Below are 22101 nucleotides of genomic sequence, written 5' to 3'. Positions count from 1 at the left end.
ATGGGCCATTCCACGAACATACGCCTGTTTTGGATTACTTCGATAACAAAAATATTTTACTGTGCAACATAAGAAGTACGAAAGTAAATGGCGCTAATAATTATTCCAACAAACAACAATGGTATTTGCAATTTACTTTCGTTCTTCTTATTTTGCACAGTAAAATATTCGTTGTCAAAATAATCCAAAACAGGCGTATGTTCGTGGAATAGGGTATACGATTGAGAACAGAAGTCACAGATGTTGTATATCAGGTGGCCAAACTTAAATGGAGATGGACAAAGAGGTTGCTCGAGTGGGGACCAAGAGCCGATAAAAGAAGTAGAGGAAGACCGCTCACGTGATGGACGGATGATATAAAAATAATGACTACTAATTGGATTCTAAGCGCCTAGGACAGAAGACAGTGGACGGAAATAGGGGAGGCTTATATACAGCAGTGGATGCAAAGGGCTCATTTATGATTTTTCTTTATCCTTATGCGAAGTTGGTTTCAATAATGTAGGATAGCGGGAGGCAAAAGTCCGCATGCGTTTTTTAAAAAAACACAATACATATCACCTTAAATCACGCATGCATGTCACCAGGCACGGATCTAGAAATTCATAATAGGGAGGGCCAGACTTACCTCAAATACAGTGATGCTACAGCTACCGAATACCTGTCAACTCTACCGATCTACCGAATTCTCCTTTTTTTTTCTACCGACAAATCAAAATTCTTAATTTTCAAATTAATCTGCCGATCTAATTTTTTTTCTACCGAAAAATCAAAATTATTAGAACATTTTTTTCGGCGGAATAGCGGATAGATTTGGCAACAGAGTTTAGTCAATTTTCAAGAATTCTTGAATTGCTTTTACTAGCTTGTGACACAATGTGCGAACCAGCAGATACGGATTTACCGATATCAATTTTATGACCAGTCCTTTGTCCTTTAGTTTAGTTAGATTATGATTTTGGGAGTAAAATGTATCTACCTGAATCTGAATAGTGAATACTGAAGGATTGTGGCTTATTTTGATATAGAAGATAATTCCAAACTAAAAATAGTATTTATATTAAAATCTTAAAACAGGAGAAATTTATTTTGCACCTTTTTAACTTACAGTGTTTCGAACATTAAAAAAGAACATTAAAAATTTTTCTCGTTCTCAATTGCTTCAATATCCGACATTATTTTGTTTTTAAACGATTATAAAATGTAAAAAATCATGTTTTTGCCTATAAACACTCCTGCAGAATCGCATACATTAGTAGTATTACTAGTATAAGAATAATTGCGGAACACCCTTCTTCCCAAGCCCGTTCAATTTCTTCAAATTCACTTTCGCTCATATTTTAATTTATAATAATCAAAATTGTACTTAAAATTATTGACAACTAAATAAAAACTCAATTCTCCATTGTTGTTATGCACCCTAGTTACTACCTAACAACCAAAGTATCTATCTTGATAAAATGAATGAAACTAGTCAATATGACGAAAATGTTTAATTTTATAATTTATAATGGTATCAATCGTGCAAAAAACGTTATAAGCATGTCGAACGTTAAGGGTAACCGATCTCGGACAATAATTGGAGTCGTCGCGCCACTCCTCCTCCAAACAATTGTCTTCGATCGGTATAAAACCCTTACCGTTCTCCATACTTAATATACTGTTATTAAACAAACCCCAATTATTTTTTCGTTTTTTACCTACTCCAGTGACGGTGTTACCTTTTTTGAAAAAATGTATAAAATTGTATCAAAAAACGAAAAAAAAAAAAGAATGTGTGTGTACTTTGTACGCACGTAAGAAGTTATACTTCTATTATATGATTATATGATTATATGATTATAAAAGAAATTAATATACTTTTTATTTATATTTTATTTAAATATTAAATTAATTTATACTTAATACTTCTCAAACATTTTTATTAAAACAGTGCCAAAAATTAAAATAATAATAAAATAAAACACACACAAACACATTAAAAATGCCACAAATGATTTCTGAACATTAATTGTCGGAAAAATTTTTAACTAAATACGTATTTTCTGAAAATAAAATTATATAATAAATATACTTACAATCATAAAATGTATAAAAAAAATAAAAAAATAAAAGTTTCTATTGGGATTCGAACCAACTTACCACGCGGCTGGTATTTGCGTTGTATTGGGATTCACCCGCATTAAAACTGCACCACAGAGGCAGCTTGTCATTATGTGCGAAGATCGTCTAACTAAACAGATTAACCTTTTGACATTTTTAACTTATGTAAATCAAATTATTTTGATTTTGAATTGAAATGATTTAGAATTGAAAAAATACAACAAAACATAGGGTAAGAAGACAATATATTAGGTGAATATTGATATAAATTTTGATGGTAATCAAATTATGTAAAAAAAAGTATTACATACTACTTATGTATTTTGGTAGGTTCAAGGTAGGTATCGGAGCCCGTATAACGACTAATACATTTCGCAATCACTTGCGTCGTGCAAAGTGGCTATGTTCAAATATCATAACAAAATTTGATCAACTATTTATAAAACACTTACCAGTGAAAGATTCTTTAGCTTTGAATAAGCGAGATCTGCGGCACTCATACTAGGCACAGTTTGATGAGCTTTCACATTGGCATGCAACAATCATCTCTTCTATGTAAATAAGTCCAAAAATATAATATGAAAACTATTTAAAAAGGCAGTATAACCATTAACTAACTTTTTGTTTGTTGTTTCTCTTCCTACAAATTTTAAAACGCAACAAGCATACATTATAACCAAACACAGTCCCACAGCTGCGCCACAGCTGCCATATTGGATAATTTTTGTCATGTCATTTGAACATCCAATCAGAACAAAGTTATAATGCGCATGCACCCGGTCGCTAGGTTTTCCCATATAAAATTTCACCGTCATTACGCCCGTAAAGAAGTATAACTTCAAAAAAGAAAAAATGCGGTTTTTTATTTTTAAAGGTGCGTTTCACCAATTTTAAAAAATTCAGGGTGAAACATTATGCAAAAATACACGTTATATATTTTTTCGTGAAAACGAACGTCTTAGTTATTTTTTTATATTCATTTAAAATTTTGAAATCGTTCTAAAATTTAAATTTCCCGCCAAAAATTAAAAACAAATTTTTTTCGGACAGAACTTTTTAAAGCTTACAACTTTTTTATTTAAAGTTTTTCGCTAGTTGTCGATGCGGCTGAGATAAAAAATAAAAACATAAAAACCCTAATTAGGCTCTAGGTGGGTCACATGACCACCTAGGGGGCTAAAAATTTCAGAAAGTTAGTTTCACTATATATGCTAAACGGTGACCTATATGGAATTCGAATCGAGTTGGGGGCACTTTTCATCATCTTACCCGGCTAGGGCCTTTACAATAGACCTTATAAATAAAGCAAAAACAGGAAAATAAACAAAGCCATAATAGGTCTGCTAACTGGGCACTGTTAACTGAGGTAGTAATATTTAGCTTGAATTCAACCGGGACGTGATTTTATTGTAATAAGTATCTCTTCTTCTTTTGCCCTTTAATTCGTCCAATTTTGAACATAGGCTTCCCCCAGTTTCCTCCATTCGTTTCTGTTTAGTGCTTTCTGTTTCCAGTGCGTTCCTCCTATCTTTTTAATGTCGTCTCCCCATCTCATCTGGGGTCGTCCTCTTGCTCTCTTTCCTGTCCATGGTCTTCATTGCTGTATCGTGCTATTCCACCTATTGTCCGTTTGTCTGGCGTTATAACCTGCGAAGCTCCATTTTAGCCTGGCTATATGTTGGCCTGCGTCTTTGACAAAAGTCAAAGTCAAAGAAGTCAAATATAAGTATACTCGTAAATAAAAACACATAATAAAAATCAACAAAATATATTTCCACAAAGTACAAATATATACAATTACAAAAATCATAAAACATTTCAAAAAATTCATTGGTTTTCGCTTGCTATGCTTTCTATTTCGTCTATATGCTTCGGACATTTTCGGCTTAATACAACAGGACCATTCTCCGTGATTAAAATGTCATCCTCTATCCTTATACCAATGCCCCTGTACTGTTTTGGCAGCAATTTGTTATTTTCATTTACATAAATTCCTAAAAATAAGCCCATTATTAATAAAGACCTTGTCAATTAATAGAATCACTCTTTGTTTGGTATCCACATCTTTCTAAACTTGGATAGCCTATCCTAAAAACTTGTGTTTTGTAGTGTAGGTCGAAGAATACTCAAAAAAATAGAAAGCTACTCCACTCCGTAGTGAGAAAACTAGGTGAGAATGTATGCCGAAGGCAGATTTTCCCAGGTTTCCTCTCCATATAGGAGCACCGGCTTTTTGGAATTGCGTAGATTATCTAAGTATCTCTGGCTTGTGCCCCCTGTCTCGTCCCATTAACGAGAATAAATATACAAGAATAAAAACCGCCAAACGCCGTAAAAATGAGTGGCGCATACAATATTCCAGCTACAAAAGATCTGATAAGAATATTACGTGGCGCGAAAATGTATTTTCATTTTGATGCAAAATAAAATTTTAGTTTTATTTTGAAAGATTTTTTCCATAATATTTGCTAAATTTGAAATAAAATGAGCCACAAAAGAGTAACTTTGATGCAGTTTGCAAATTTAGCAAATATTATGAAAAAAATCTTTCAAAATAAAACTAAAATTTTATTTTCCATTAAAATGAAAATACATTTTCGCGCCACGTAATATTCATATCGCCACTCATTTTTACGGCGTTTAGCGGTTTTTTATTCTTGTATCAGGAGTATTTCAAAGTTTATTATAGATTAAATGTATGAAGTTGAATGTAATGTTTCTCGATTACACGTTAAGCGTTATAAATGGTCCCCTTTGTCGCATTCTCTCCAAAATGATCTAGTAGTTACGACACCAGACTTGTGATAAGACAATCCGAGTTCATGTCCCATGTCCCAGCCATCCTAATAATTATGGCAAATGGACTCGGATCGGATTGCCCTATCAAACTTAGCGTCGTAACCACTACAACTACATAAACCATTTCGGCGATAATGGTTAAATGGATTATACTTTTGGAGCTCGATTACTTCTGAACGTCTTAACTTATTTTGATCATTAAACATGAGTTTGAAACGTATTGACAAGTAGTATTTGATGCATCTAAGGCCAAGTATGATAACTGAAGGTATTACAGGAATTATTGAGCTTGAAAAACCGTTGTTTCCATTAGAAATATATTTGATCATACTTATGAAGCCTATAACTTAAAAATTCGAATTTTTCCAGATATGAGGTATACACCGTTAGACGCGTCTAGAGTCCTCCTACAAACGCTCAATTATTGGCGCAATTCGTAGGTTGAAATTTTGAGTAAATGTCAAAAAACCAAATTTTTCAAAGTTTATTTTTTCAGTTTTTCGGCTGTACTGAGCCATGTGTAGTTATTACCTTGACCGCTTAGGCATCATTTGAAAGCTTAATTCAACGCTATTGATTTGGTGTCTTTGCGATTTTCCTCTCTCCCCTTGAACCAAAGATATATACTCCCAAAAAATATGCCATTTTGTATCTACCTAGCCATATAACTGGCTTATGGGTGGTCAAAAGTCACAAACTACACCGGTTCTGAATCGGTCCTGATCCCCTCTTAAAACACAGGAAAAAAAATTCAGATCGGTGTAACTTTTCCACATACATACATATCCACAAACATTTCCCCTTTTTAAATAAAAAGTGAGTCATACTTCTGAGCTCGGTAACTTTTGAATGGTATAACCGATTTTCAAAACTAGACATGCGTTGGAAAGGTAATGATCAATACTATCAGAAACCGCAAAGGTCGGACTTACATTTTTGAAATTTTTGGGAGTTTTGGGGGCGAGAACGAAAAATAGACCCTACATGGGAAAGGCCGTAAAATCCATACCCTTGGACCAAAATGGAGAGTTGACATATGGATGGGCGAGTCTTTTCCTAAACTTTAAGATTGGATTTGGCCCAATTTTCAATTTAGTTAGATTTAGAAAATCGAAAATTTCGTGTATAATATAGTGTCGCTGTAGGGGTATTGTGCGCCACTGGCGAGGACTGCCGTTCTCTGGTAATACTTCCAATTTATATCACTTCCAGTTAAAAATGTAACCGGAAATGACATATTATAGTCGTTAAAATAGTACATGTGATATATCAATCGATGCGTATTAAAAAGTCAAGCTCGAATATTTAGTTCCGGTTTTGATGTCATTTCCGGTTAAACAGTTATGACCGGAAGTATGACAAAAATTATTCAAAATTAGTGAAATAAATCGTATATCAATCGACGCAAAGTTACATGAAGAGTTCAAATATCGAGTTCCGGTTCTACTCCCGGTCGCGTTGGGTTAAAACCTAGGACTTTTGTTTTACGTGTTCAAGCTAAAATAATCGTGTGTCAATGTTGTTAATCTTGTGGTTTGTAAACGTAATCGGTTCGTTGTTTCATTTTATTTGTGGTTTGTGTGGGATGAAGTTTAGTCGTTGTTGTTTTCTAGGTAGTGTGTAAGTCTTATTCCGGTGGTGATGTTGACGGAATTTATTGAAATGAATGTAACAAAACGAACGGTAAATAATTTATTTATTTTGGTAACAAAAAGGTATTGCGCTTAGGTTTCGGAAAGGGGCCGAACGATTGGTTTGTAAATCGTTCACCAGCTGTGTCTTGACTAAAAAGAAAACCACAACGATAATCTGTTTCTGTTTCTTCCCTCTGACCAGATGACAATAAATCATTTAGGTCTGGCGTATACTTTTGCAGTTTTAAGAAAACGCCCTTGAATGCATTAGTGAGTTGTTGACATATTGTCTGATATAGTACTTAATTTATGAGGGTGCAGTTTGTTACACCGCACAAACGAAAAACAGATGGTGAAGGATACATTCCGTTTTTATTTACATGTGAATTTTGAATGACTAACACGTCGTTTCGATTTTGAGAAATAATAATTAAAAATTAAGAAAAAAATAAAATTAGCAGAAATAGTAATTATAGCGTAATGCTATAGTCTTATGTAGGTATGACATTTTGTCGAGTATTTTTCCCAGCCTTGGAAGTAGGAAGATTGGCCTTTTGCTCCATCACTTTTGGGAAGCCTCTGGGAATCAGCACTCCCGTTATCGGCGGATATCCTGTTAATAAAGTCATGTATTATTTCTATAAATTCTTTCCCGAGTCACACCATTCACTATTCGCTTGTCCACTGCTGGACATAGATCTCCTTCATAATTTTCTATCCGTTTCGATCTTGTGCCTCTTGTATCCAATTCCTATGGTAACATTTTAGATAATCAAACTAACGTGTTGGTGGACGATCTCTGCTTCGATAAGCATCATCTCTTGGTCTTCATTCCAGTATCCGCTTTGCCCATCTGTTATCTGCTGAGTTACAGCACACAGGTAATGCAGGAGTGTCCCTATACTAGATCTCAAAATTATTAGGTTGAGTTACTTACCTGGCTCTATCGTAATGATCATACCAGGCTCGATTTGAACATTTCTCGTTACTGTAGGAGTATCATGGATATCCATTCCTAAATAATGGGAGACGTGATGAGGACACAACTGGTACGCGGCCTACAAAAATTTATTTATTATTTTATTAAACAGAAAAACCCTAAAATTACTAACCTATGTCACGAAGTGACAAAAATAAAATACCAATTTACTCACATTTTCCAAAGAATTTTTTATATGAAATCTGAAAAAAAATCAGAAACAAAATTCTATTGACCACCAATTCATCTCCAATTAATTTTTTGGAGTCTCCAGGACGTAAAAAAGAGTATAACGGAGTATAAGAGATAGTGAAAAACTCCTGGCCTTGGTTGATATTGAAGTTTACAGATTTAAATTAAAATTAAACTGAAAAAAATTCACACATAATCTTTGGATACTTTACAAGCTATGATTTCAAAAAGTTTAATTTAAAAAGCTTAGAACATATTGTCTGGCGTCTTCCGTTTAGAATTAAGGGAGGTCCCTTTTATGGTCCAGTCCGGCCCTGGTATTATCTTGGTTATTAAATTAGTAAAACCCATTAAATATGAGGTTTAATGCAATTAACGTACGTACATTTACCGATGCAACATCTTGTATATGAAAATTAAAATCATTGATAGATATGATTAAAATCTCACCTTCATCAAAAAGTTATTTGATGGCTGAGCTCCTAATAATCCTACTTCTTGTAATCGTTTTCCCAATAAATAACACATACTTTCAAACAATGTATCGAGGGATGGAAACTTATTGCACATTGCTATCAGTTCATTATTTACATCATAGACCACTTCGTATATCTGTCGCTGTTCTTTTGAAAATTTTCCACTGACTGGCCAAGTTCTCGTAACGTCGCTAGAGTATCCATGATATTCACAACCTAAAAAAATATTATCTATTGTATTTAATAGTAATAAACTACAATTTTAATTGAAAATGACTCAGTTCTCAAACTCAAAAAACAGTTTTCAAAAGACAATTTAAATTGGTCTCAATCAATATATTTTATTAAATTTTGAAAACTAACCATAGTGGAAAATTAATGTTTATTGATAGCGATATCCGAAGTGAGAATCAAAATGTCAAATATACTTGACGTTAATATGATGTGTTACAATGTGTTTATTTTTGAATATGCTTTAGTTTTCTTAAGATATGAAGATGAATAATATGAAATAAATGAAAATAAATTAAGTATTTTTATTTAAATAAATATGTGTCTAAAAATATAAATCAGTAATTTCGGAGTAATAAAAATATTACAATATATGTACCTATTGTAATCATTATTACATATTGTAAATAAATGGGATGTTAAAAAATTATTTAATTTTATCACAGAAGAGTGTGGCTCTAAGTGCATTATTTAAGAGGCTACAGTAGCGCGTCATCAAAAAGGAAAACGCGTTCCAAGATGGCGGCTTTAATTTTGAATATTTTGTCGAAATATTTGGCACACATATTCGTAATATAGTAAAGAATGGCGGCACAGAGCCCAATTAGAGAAATATGTTAGTATGTGGAAATTACTCTATAACTACATACAATATTAAAAAAACGAGCCTGGAGAGCCATTAAGAAGAACAAAAAAATATACTTTCTTCAAATAAACTTTTTTATCCCATGCCTAGATTTTGTGTCATATTGGAACTACTAAAATTTTTTATCTCTAACAAGAAATCGAATATAGTATAACTAAATAACTGATTAACCAACATAGAGAAATAGTCACTGTCATTTTGACAAACCTGCATCAGATTTCTAAGTGTAATACAGTATTTCTCATGATCATCTTTCAGTGCGTCACAGTTTTTAGATTTCTTTCTAACGCATTAAATTGTATGTGACAGAAAAAAAGGCACGTCGGTGATTACATTTCGTCGGTGACATTTTTATAACATTTCTTCTAGTTATTCTAGTTGTGGATAGATGGCGCCATAATAAAAAAATAATTTTTTTTTAATTAGATCATAATATTACAAATATAATCTGTATAATTTATAAGACTATACAAATCAAAGAAAATACCATTTTATAAATGCAAGAAACACATTTGATTTGTTTTTATTCCAAATTGAAAATAAAATGTCACAACTGTCAGATTTAACTAAAATGTCATGTTAGAATAAATGTCATAAATGTGTATTATCACGGACTTACCCTTTTTCCTATCATTTGTTACGCACTGAAAAATTATCATGAAAAGGACAATAGCACGATTTTCTTAACTGTTCTATTATCTGTATCGATATCTGTTCAGTGCAGTAGTGTATTATTTTAATAATTCGTTAGTGTTGATCCATAGAGAAGTAGTGTTTATTTTATAATTAACTTATTATATTTTTGTGTAATAGAACTAAGTTGTTGGACTGTTTGAAAAAATAAATTATTGTTAATTGTGAGTTTTACTTTTATAGGTAAGTGCATTTACGTAAAAATATTTCGAATTCTAATGCGAGTATATAAAGCTTTAGTTAGGAGGATTTTTTATTCTAAAAATATTATCAATTCGGAAAAGCTAATTTAAAGTTCTATTTTAAAAAAAGAGTTGAAACTAGTTAGAGTGTTTTTGGCGCTCTATAAACTAAATAAAATAAGACAGCTCTTGTTTCGCTTCATAAAGAAATGATTATTTATTATTGTTTTATTATTATTTCGTGCAACAATCTATGTTAACATAAAATTTTCATCTATTTTGGTTTATTTTTATAAATATTTATTTACTAATAAAATTGTTTTCTATTACTTCTATTTAGCGCGCCTATGAGTATATTGTCAAAATATTGATCTTAGATAATGTCAAATATTGCCACTGTTGCCAAAGTTTCGCAGAACTTTCGAAAATGGATATGATACTATCTCCCGAAGTTATATTGATGATACGCTACTGTAGGCTCTTAAGTACATAAACATAAGACTCATGTTAAGTCTGTCTGTATGTCTGTAAAGTACAATAACTAATTCTTACCTCCGTCCATAAGTACCATCTCACCCGCATCTACTATTTGATTGTTATTGATATAGTGAATAGTTGTAGCTCTATTACCCCCCGCTATAACAGGGGGGTAAGCTAGATAATCGGCTCCTCTGGCACGACATTCATAGTCAAATTTGGCAAACAGATGGTTTTCACCGATACCTAGACACATATGATAAAAACATTAAAAAATGAATAACAGTTTGTGACAATCAGTAGGTATTAGTGTATTATTTAGAGAAAGGACACCACACACATCTTATGGAAAATGTAATGTCAGTCAAATACAATAAAATTTACATTTTTTGTAAGCATTTATTAACAATCAGAATTACATATTCTATGAGTTAATTTGATAACAAGTACAATAACTTATATCAACTATAATATTGTACACTAATATAGCGTTATGAGGTACATCACCCAGCGGTTTCACATCAGTTTCAGCGAAGATCTATGGGCCATTTTGATTGAGTTCTTTGGATAATTTTTGTGTTTGATTTGCTGGCACAACTCCATAGTTCGATTCCGTACGTCCATATAGGTTTGATGACTGTTTTATAAATGAGCAGTTTGTTCTCAATTGAGAGTCGAGATTTTCAACCTATAATCCAATTAATTTCTTTCACTTTTAACTCAATTTGTTTCTTCTTCTTTAATATATGTTGTTTCCAGTTTAATTTAGAATCAAGATGAAGCCCCAGGTATTTGACAATATTCTGTTAGGGTATGTTGACTTGATTAAGGCTAATATTTGGGCATTGATCTTTCCTTAGTGTGAAAGTTATATGTGCTGACTTAGTTTCATTAGCTTTTATCTTCCATTTCTTTAATCACTGTCCAATTTGGTCTAGGTGTTCTTGAAGTTTTAATACTGCAGCTGTTGGATCCTTTTCAGTTGCAAATATTGCTGTGTCATCAGCGAAAGTTCCAATGGTGGTTTGTAGAGAGGTTGGTAAATCGGATGTGTACAGTATATAAAGAAGTGGACCCAATATACTGCCTTGTGGGACTCCTGACTGAATTTTGTTACGGTTTGATAGTTCATTTTCCAATTTAGTTTCAAATTCTCTTTGATTTAGATATGATTTTAATAAGTCAAAGTATTTGTTGGGTAGAAATTTTTTGATTTTATAAAGTAATCCTGGGTGCCATACCTTATCAAATGCTTGGCTGATGTCCAGAAAGGCTGCTGTGCCACATTGTTTATTGTCCAAAGCTCTATTAATTACATTTGATACGCGATGGTATTGTTGCACTGTAGAATGAGCTTGCCGGAATCCAAATTGGTGTTCTGGGATCCAGTTTTGGAATTCTAGGTCGCTCATAATTCTTTTAAGTAACAACTTTTCAAGAAGTTTTGAAATTATCGGCAGTGGACTTATTGGGCGGTATGATGAAACATCCGTTAAAGCTTTACCAGGTTTCGGTATCATAATTACTTGGGCAATTTTTAGTGATTTAGGCCAATCATTAAGTCTTAAGATTGCGAAAGACTAAGTTTTCAATTTAATAGCACATAAAACAACACTAAAAATATTACTCTACATCCCACCAGATTGAAAACAGCTTCTAAATTTTGCAAGCCATAACGGATGTTTATGTTTGCCATAAGATTGCATTTAATATGTACAATAGCTTCATTATACATTTTTTAGAAAGTTGTTTTAGCATTGTTGCTGTTATGAGATCAGTGCCTGGTGCCTTCTTTTCATTCAGATGATTAATTTCATCTTTGATCTCCTTTGGTGTAATTAAAGTTAGTTGCTCTCGTTGATTGATTGGTAAGGCTAGTTCCTGCTCTACTTCTTGTACTTGGTCATTGTCGTGTGGCTTGATGTTCAGCAAATAAATCAGCTTTTTCTTTGTTGTTTTTTGCCCATGGTCCAGGTGGTATTGAATTTTTCCGAATTGAAGGTGAAGTATTTATTGGTTTATTTTTGTTTTTGATTGGTTTCCAGATAGAGTTATCTTGACGAGAAAAGTTTGATACATAGTTTTCAAATGATTCGTTTCTCATCTGTTCTAGAGCTGTTTTTAAGTTTCTAGTTTTGTTATTATAAATTGTCCTGTCGTCTGGTCTGTGCGTTCTTTGCAAAATTGATCTGGCCTTTCGTTTTTCTGCTACTAGTCTTTTTATTTCAAGAGGAATGTTGCTTGAATTTTTTTTTGTCCAGGTTGAGGGGTAGACTGTTTGGCAGCATTTTGAAGTAAGTTGATTAGATTACTAGTTTATGTTTCTATTTGTTCGGGAGTTTGCAATCTCACTAATAGATTTACTTCCTGTTCTATGATTAGCCGGTATGTGTCCCAGTTTGTTTTGAAGCTATGCAGTCGAGGTGTTGGTTTTTTTATTATCACCGTTGTGCTAATTGTGGCAATTATGGGACTACGATCTGATGATAAATCAAAACTTAATACTACATCTGTATATGATTGAGATATTCCCTTTGTAATAAAGAAATCCAATAGGTCTGGTGTTTTATTTGGATCGGTTGGCCAATATGTCGGCGATCCCGTCGGTAGAAATGAGTAGCTTTTATACATTTTTCTCAAAATTACAATCATTTCATATCGTCGCGCCAATTCTGAATTTTGATTAATAACTGCGTAAATTGATATAAATAAATCTAAAATCAATTGGGTATGTACAGAGTTATTCACTATATTTTGACACCCTGTAAACTACTTTATTTACAAACATTTATTTCTCTTTTCTGACAGCAGTAGAATGTATTTGAATTAAATAAATTACATACATTCTTCTTTTTGTGTCAATTAATTTAATAAAAAACATTTTTTTTGGACACCCTGCATAAATAATTTTCTTAATGTTTATATTACTGAATAAAGAATTGAATAACCTTTCAAATGAGCTAGCACACGACCCCTATTCTTATTTAAAAAATAGTTGATTACGTCATCCCCCAGATGGATGACGTCACTAGTATGATATATATATATATATATATATATATATATATATATATATATATATATATATATATATATATATATATATATATATATATATTTGTACAAATATTTTCAAAAGATTTTCAAAAAATCACTATATATATATATATATATATATATATATATGTCAAAAAATCATTTTGTATTTTATATTTTTTTCTAATTCTGTAAATAAAGCAGTTTACAGAGGGGTCAAAATATAGTGAATAACCCTGTACATAAGATGAAGTGAGAAAAAGATTTTGAGAAAAGGCGGTTCATAAATCTTTCTGCAGGTTATTAAGGTCTCTTATCTTATAGATAATAAATGACAATGCACTTCCAGTGGCACACCGCAAAATAAGGGTCAGCCTCAAGTTGGGTTAAGAGTTTCTCAATAGCGATAATATATTTTAGACTAATAGTATTTATGAATAGGACAGTTTTATGGACATTTTCCATAAACTTTAGTTACAATTTACGCCGTTATTAATCAAAATTCAAAGTTGGCGCAATGATATGAAATTATTACAATTTCGAGACGATCTATTCATGTAAATTTTATTGTATTTGAGTGACATTACATTTTCCATAAGATGTGTGAGGTGTCATTTGCATCTAAATAAAAATTTGTAAGCAATTATTATTTTACCTGGCTTTGAAAGTGATATCGTGTCCATAAAAGCATCTGCGGTGATGTCACATGCCTTCTGCATCAGAGCTATTTCTGCAGGACTCTTATACAACCTCAATTTTTGTAGAAGTGGTTTAGGATTTTCCCATTGTTTATTACTTGTATCTTGCATGAAATTTTTTATATAAGAATGAATATTTTTCTGTACTGGTGTTAGAAAATCATACCTAAAAACAACCAATATATTAAAAAGTGCCTTCAAAAAGAAATGATCGGCCTAGGATGCCGGCCGATCTGGAAAGTGGAAAAGCTGAAAAAAAAATTTTTTTGGGGGTACCAAAGTACCTACTATTTTTTGTTTTTATATATTTTTTTGTATATTTAGGTTTAATTCTTGCAAAGAAAATTCCTTACCAAAACATAGTTACTTCAACGGATTTTATTTCAAATAAATTAAACTAATGCGCCTGTCTTTGGTAGAAGCAAATTTATTTATGATTGATTCGTAAAATTGTTCGTTTTAGACAAAATGGAAAGAAAATCCTTCTCAACTGAAAGTAAAGACAAAAATGTCAGTCGATCATATGACTCCAGAACGTTTGTGATTAAACTATACAGGGTGTTTCATTGGGAAACGGAAATACTTTAATTGTGAATAAAGGTCACCGAGGCGGTTCTAGGTATACTACATTTTTTGCCCTACCGACTTTTATAACCGAGTTACAGGGTGTTTTATCGATTTTGCCAATTTCTTTCCTAAGCCATAACTTTAGAACCCTGTATATTTTTCTGATATTTAGTACACATGTGTCTCATCCAAAACCCAAACGACCGACATACTAATCACAAGAAAAATCCAGGTACGGATTAACAAAAAATTATAAAGTAATTGTGACCTTAAAACAACACCCTGTATATTAAAACTCTGAAAATCTGTTTGCATATTTGAAAAGAGCACAAAAAACTAAGTCTAATCGTTCGCTTCAATTTTTCGGCCAGACAATTTTATGACTTTAATTTTGAAATTATATTGAATTTTAAGAACTCTTGACATTAAAAAGCAGGTATTATCAACTTTTAATTATAAATTATTAAAGCTATTGAATAAATACTCATTTTAAAATTAATCAATACTTATTTACCACATTGGAACGACCCAATTATTAATCACAAGAAAAATCCAGGTCCGGATTAACAAAAAAACATAAAGTAATTGTGATCTTGAAACAACACCCTCTATATTGAAATTTTTAAAATTTGTTTGAACACTTGACCATAAAATCTGAGTTTATCGGTTTGCTTTAATTTTTTGTGAAGGAAATTAAATATAAGTATTTATAAGTAAAAAGCAGATTTTTAAAGCACTTTTAACAATAAATTATTAGTTATTAAATAAATACCCATTTTAAAAATAATCAATACTTATTTACGACATTCTAACGACCCACTTACAGATCACAACAAAAATCCAGGTCCGGATTAACAAAACAATATAAAGTAATTGTAACCTTGAAACAACAACCCTGTATATTGAAATTTTTAAAAATCCGTTTGCACATAGGTATGAAAAGAGTACAAAAAACTAAGTTTAATAGTTCGCTTCAATTTTTTGGCCAGACAATTTAATGAATTTAATTTTGAAATTATGTCGAAATTTTTAAAAACTCTGGGAACTCATAATAAAAATTTCGGTATAATTTCAAAAGTAATGTCATTAAATTGTCTGCACAAAAAATTAAAGCGGGACATTAAACTTAGTTTTTCGTGCTCTCTTCAGGTGTGCAAACGTATTTTAAAAATTTCAATATACAGGGTATTTTTTCAAGGTCACAATTACTTTGTATTTTGTTGTTAATACGGACCTGGATTTTTCTTGTGATTAGTAAGTGAGGCCTTCTAACGCAGTAAATAATAACTGATTATTTTTAAAATTAGTATTTATTCATTAACTTAAATGATTTATTATTAAAAGTGCTTTAAAAACCTGCTTATTAATTTCAGGGTTCTTAAAAATTTTAATATATTTAATTTCAAAATTGAAGTAAATGTTTGCACAAAAAATCAAAGTGAACAGATAAACTTGGATTTTTGTGGTCTTTTAGAATGTGCAAAGAAATTTTGAAAATGTTAATATACAGGGTGTTGTTTCAAGGTCACAATTACTTTATGTTTTTTGTTAAACCGGACCTAGATTTCTCTTGTGATTAATAATTGGGTCTTTCCAATGTGGTAAATAAGTATTGACTCGTTTTAAAATGAGTATTTATTCAATAACATTAATAATTTATAATTAAAAGTTAATAATACCCGCTTTTTAATGTTGAGTTCTTAAAAAATTCAATATAATTTCAAAATTAAAGTCAAAAAATTGTCTGGCCGAAAAATCGAAGCGAACCATTAGACTTAGTTTTTGTGCTCTTTTCAAATATGCAAACAGATTTTCAAAATTTCAATATACAGGGTGTTGTTTTGAGGTCACAATTACTTTATAATTTTTTGTTAATCCGGACCTGGATTTTTCTTGTGATTAGTATGTCGTTCGTTTGGGTTTTGAATGAGACATATGTAAGCCAAATATTAAAAAAATATACAGGGTGGTTCTAAAGTTATGGCTTAGGAAAGAAATGAGCAAAATCGATAAAACACCCTGTAACTTGGATATACAAGTCGGTAGGGCAAAAAATTTAGTATACCTAGAACGGCCTCGGTGACCTCTATTCACCATTAAAATATTTCCGTTTCCCAATAAAACACCCTGTATAAAGCTTCTGTAGATCTATTCTCTCTTTCCTATGGCGCTGTAGCCCAAGTCGGGCCCTGGCCTCCCCCAGCATCCGCCTCCAAGTATCTCTGTCTGTCTGCTCTCCTCTAGCAGTCCACCCTCAATATCTCTTTAGCATCTGTTCTCATTTCTTCTATCCACCTCTGTCTTGGTCTTCCTGGTGGCCTACGTCCCACCATAGTTCTGCTAAAAGTTCTACTAGGTGTTCTAGGAGATCTATTCTCACTAGTATCAAAAAAGTCCAAAAACATTTCTGTTACCTAACCAATTTTGTTAATAAAACGGATTGTTAAAGTACACTGATTATTCAGTTATATCAGTAGTATCGTCCGCTAGTATAGAAAAAAATTGAGCTTCATTAATTATTTCTCTTGAAATTTCATTTTTTATGTAATCGGCAAGACAATCTATGAAATTGTTTGTATTGTTTTTGACAAACCCGTGAACACCCCTTCTATTTTTTTAATATGATCCTGGATTTCTTGATCACGTTAACTGCAAAATTAAAAATTTCTTTAAAATTACCCATATTTGAAGAAGGAAATATACAGGGTGTTTGGTAAAGAATGGGCCATAGCTTAACCTTAGATTCCTGAGGTTAAAATAGGTCGATTTAAGCTAACTTACCTTAGTACAAAAGTTGATAATAACCGAAATACAGAGCGTCAAAGTTAAACTTTTATTTTATTTATTCTTGAATATTTCCTGACAGGCACGGGATAACAACACAAAATTTGGTAAGCAGGGGTTTTTTGAGACGAGAAATCCAAATTTGCCACCAAAAATGATGTATTACCCAGAGGGCGCCACATACGTCTTTCAGTGCTCATTTAATACGTTCAGTTTTTTTATCCCCCACTCTACAGGGTGGGGCACTAGTGTGACAAAGTCCAATTACTCGTTTGTCGTAAGAGATACGAAAAAAAGTTATTTAGGTAAAAGTTGGGGCACACATAGTACCATAATTTAAAAATATTTTCAAATATACAGGGTCGTCCGTATTGACAGGGTGACACAAACTTATGTTTTCTTTAATGGAACACCCTGTATATTTTTACATTTTTGGATTCTCCTCGATGTTTCCTTTCTTAAAATATATGGTTTTGTAATATTATACGAGGTAGTTTAAGAGTTAATTACGTTTTTTTTGTTAATTTCGTAGCAAAATCTACACCCTGTAGAATTTTAGTGATTTGACATCAAATTTTTATTTTATTTTCAAACGATTTTTAATATAGTCTACTATTGTTAAACATTAACAGTATAGCGAAATGTTTAATTTTAGTATACAGGGTGGGTCGAAACTCGGAATGAGTATTTTCTGAGTTTTCTTAAATAGAACACCCTGTATTTAAGTATTGTAATGAAATGATATTTTATGGTACTTTTTTATTTCTTAAGCATTCTCTATACCTAAGTGTTTAATTTGTAAGTTATTCGTGATTCTTTAAGCCAAACATTAATCGTAAGAAAAATTAGGAAAATTTTATTAGGTGGCTGTGAAAATATTTAATCAGAAATAATTTTTGGAAAAGAAAATACATCATAATCTAGTCTGATCCTTAATTTATTACTATTGGATGAAATATCCAAATAAATTCGTGGTTAAGTTTGTTGGTGCGCAAAATATTAATAAAAACATACAATATTCTACCTCGTCGGCTATGACACTAACTTTCCTTAAAAATTTGACATTATACTATTTTTACAGAACCAGTTGCTTTGTTACCATTACTAATATGTATTCTTCTTATGAGAAACTGACTAATAAGATTTTGGTGCTAGTGGAATATAACAAAAATGTGCTACTAGCAATAAGAATTTTTCATTAGAAATTCCCTGATAGACGACAACTAAGAAGAGAAACGTTTAAAAATATACTAGAACGGTTTCAACGGACTGATCACTTAGACTATGATAAATCTGCTCGAATAAAAACTATTGTAAGTAAAGAAAACAGCAAGTATATGTAATCCTTAGTGTCACTGAGGATCTGCATATCAGTACAATCATACTTACAATCTAAGTATCTAGTCTGTTGAAACCGTTTTAGTATACTTTCAAAAGTTTCTCTTTTTGGTTGCCGTTTATCAGGGAACTGCTGATGATAAATTTTTATTGCTAGTAGCTCATTTTTGTTATACTCTCCTAGCACAAAGCCATTTTAATCCGTTCCTCATTAGAAAAATTGATATTAGTAATGGTATCAAATCAACTGAAACCATATAAATAGTATAATGTCAAATGTTTAAGCAAATTTTGTGTCATAGCCATCTAGGCAGAATTTTGTATGTTTGATTCATATTTTAAGCACCAACAACCTTAACTACTAATGTATTTGGATATCTCATCCAATATTAATAAATTAAGGATCAGGCTAGATTATTATGTATTTTTTTCGAAAAATTACTTTTGTTTGGATATTTTCACGGCTACCTAATGAAATTTTACTTAATTTTTGTTGCAATCAATGTTTGCTTAAAGAATGACGAATAACTTACAAATTAAAGCACTTAGGTATAGGGAATGCTTAAGAAATAAAAAAGTACCATAAAATATAATTTCATTACAATACTAAAATACAGGGTGTTCCATTTAAGAAAACTCAGAAAATACTCATACTGAGTTTCGACCCACCCTGTATACTAAAATTAAACATTTCGCTATACTATTAATGATTAACAGTAGTAGACTATATTAAAAATCGTTTGAACATAAAATAAAAATTTGATGTCAAATCACTAAAATTCTACAGGGTGTAGATTTTGCTACGAAATTAACAAAAAAACGTAATTAACTCCTAAACTACCTCGTATAATATTACAAAACTATATATTTTAAGAAAGGAAACATCGAGGAGAATCCAAAAATGTAAAAATATACAGGGTATTCCATTAAAAAAAACATAAGTTTGTGTCACCCTGTCAATACGGACGACCCTGTATATTTGAAAATATTTTTAAATTATGGTACTATGTGTGCCCCAACTTTTACCTAAATAACTTTTTTTCGTATCTCTTACGACAAACGAGTAATTGGACTTTGTCACACTAATGCCCCACCCTGTATATTGTATATACTTTTTGAAGCAAAATTTATATTCTCTTAATATTTCTACTTAAAAAAGGTATACTACATTTATCTCGCTAAACTCAACGGTTTTCGAGATAAACGCATTTTAAATCTGCGAGGCAGCATAATTTTTTGCATATTATCATTGTAGTTATACCCGAAAAATAATTTAAAACCATAAAAATTTACAAAAATGCATCGCAAATTTCTTCAAATGGAATTTGCGATGCATGACATAAATATGAGAACTGGCACAATTATTATGGTTTCAAGTTTATTTTTCGGGTCTAACTACAATGATATTATGCACAAATATATGTTGTATCGCAGATTTAAAATGCATTTATCTCTAAAACAGTTGAGTTTAGCGAGATGAATGTAGTATACCTTTTTTAAGTAGAAATATTAAGAGAATAAAAATTTTGATTCAAAAAGTATGTAGAGTGGGGGATAAAAAACTGAATGTATTAAATGAGCTATGAAAGACGTATGTGGCGCCCTCTGGCTACATCATTTTTGGTGGCGAATTTAGATTTCTCATCCCAAAAAACCCCAGCTTACCAAATTTTGTGTTGTTATCCCATGCCTGTCAGGAAATTTTCAAGAATAAATAAAATAAAAGTTTAACTTTGACACCCTGTATTTCGGTTATTATTAACTTTAGTACTAAGGTAAGTTAGCTTAAATCGACCTATTTTAACCTCAGGAATCTACAGTTAAGCTATCGCCCATTCTTTACCAAACAACCTGTATAGAATCTATTTTACAACAAACTTAATACTTACCATAAATTTAGCTGTTTCTGAGATTTTTGGTAGGAATATATATACTTTTCAAATTCACTAATGGGTAGACTTTCGCTCACACCAAAAAAATTCGTAGCATCTTCTGGATGTGTCCTAGGCCCATCCCAGAGTTCTGCGTGATCATCTTTGTCCCTGGTAAACAGTACTGTGGAAAATTTCCCTCTTTCATCAATAGTGATTACTAAACAACAGTCGGGTTCCAAGCAGCCAGTCAAATAGAGGAATTCTGTGTTTTGACGGAAAACATATGGGATTTTATCAGACATGTACTGTTTTGAAGCAGCTGGTATAATCACCTACAATGAAATTTTACAGTTGTTAAGACAAACTAAATTAACCAATAATTTACCATATGATTCTTTGTTTTTAAATTATTGTTTAACGAAAACTTTGTAAGAGAATCTATCAACTTCGATCTTCTAGTTTGGTACTCATATTTGGTGATCATTGGAGTTACTTCTCCTTCATTCATAATATGTGGATGGGTATCAAATGTTGGTTGTCCCAGTACTTTTTTGGCACATTTATTAACATCTTTACCTAATCTTGAAGCTTGGTTGCAGAAGCTTCTAAGACCTGAAATATAAACTAATAATAATAATGCACGAAAATTAAGATCAAATATAGACTTACCGTTTTTTATGGACAGAGATGATAATGAAAGCAATACACACATACTTTAATTTAATATCACAGTAGTTTTAGAAAAGAAAATTTATGTTTAGGATTTATACATTTTAGGTTAGGTATTTTGTGACAGTTTCCATCCATAGAGGTATATATTAACATAGAGAGAGCCTACCCTCCGCGCTTCCTGACGACAAGATCTCATGGACTGGTTTGCTGCATCTCTTTCTAACACATTGTATCGAAAATCTATGATGACATACCGATACCATTGAGGTAGACAACACAAAATACGCAACAGTCATAAAAGATAATATTATTTATAAATAGCAAGTAGCAAGGAATTAATTTGTTTTTCATGTTTAAAATCTTATTAAAACGTTTCGATCTTATATGACTTGGTAAACATAAAAATAAAATGTATCAATCAGTCTCTCCAACACCTGTCCTAACACTAGTTGTTACTTCCTCGTACGTATCTCCCAAAATTTTTACATATTCACCTTTACATCCCATATGTCTTCATTTCTTTTTGATGCCAACCACGGATTCTTTGGAGAAACTCTATCATATCAATCATATGCTTTCTCAAGATCAATGAATACCATATGAGCGTTTGTTTCTTTATTCCTGTATTTTTTCATCAACTGCCTTATAATGAAAATTGCATCTGTTGTTGACCTGCCCTGCATAAAGCCAAACTGATTATCGGATATTTCGGTTTCTTCA

At 31.6% G+C, this 22101-nt stretch overlaps 1 protein-coding gene across 1 annotated transcript; it reads right to left on the bottom strand.

Moving 5' to 3' along the window:
- Positions 1–3855: 3855 nt before the first annotated feature.
- Positions 3856–21589, bottom strand: LOC114335015 (xaa-Pro aminopeptidase 3). Its single transcript, XM_028285169.2, has 8 exons — positions 21379–21589; positions 21095–21321; positions 20725–21041; positions 14104–14312; positions 10488–10658; positions 8158–8399; positions 7474–7594; positions 3856–4097 (listed from the first exon to the last, which is right to left on the bottom strand). Exons 1-8 carry the CDS (start codon positions 21419–21421, stop codon positions 3931–3933), a joined length of 1497 nt encoding a protein of 498 aa, XP_028140970.1. The 5' UTR covers positions 21422–21589; the 3' UTR covers positions 3856–3930.
- Between the last annotated feature and the right edge of the window lie 512 nt (positions 21590–22101).

The sequence above is a fragment of the Diabrotica virgifera genome, chromosome 5 (assembly GCF_917563875.1).
Source record: "Diabrotica virgifera virgifera chromosome 5, PGI_DIABVI_V3a".
In the NCBI taxonomy this organism is placed as follows: domain Eukaryota; kingdom Metazoa; phylum Arthropoda; class Insecta; order Coleoptera; family Chrysomelidae; genus Diabrotica; species Diabrotica virgifera.
The sequence above is the reverse complement of the archived record's forward strand: the minus strand, read 5'-3'. Positions and strand labels throughout refer to the sequence as shown.

Bases quoted from the DNA above. Each gene is read 5' to 3' on its own strand.
- LOC114335015 (XM_028285169.2), bottom strand. From the start codon at position 21,421: ATGTGTGTATTGCTTTCATTATCATCTCTGTCCATAAAAAACG. The intron at 21,322-21,378 runs GTAAGTCTATAT...TTTATATTTCAG, and splicing joins ATCTCTGTCCATAAAAAACG to GTCTTAGAAGCTTCTGCAAC. The intron at 10,659-14,103 runs GTAAAATAATAA...ATATGTGTCTAG, and splicing joins GATATCACTTTCAAAGCCAG to GTATCGGTGAAAACCATCTG.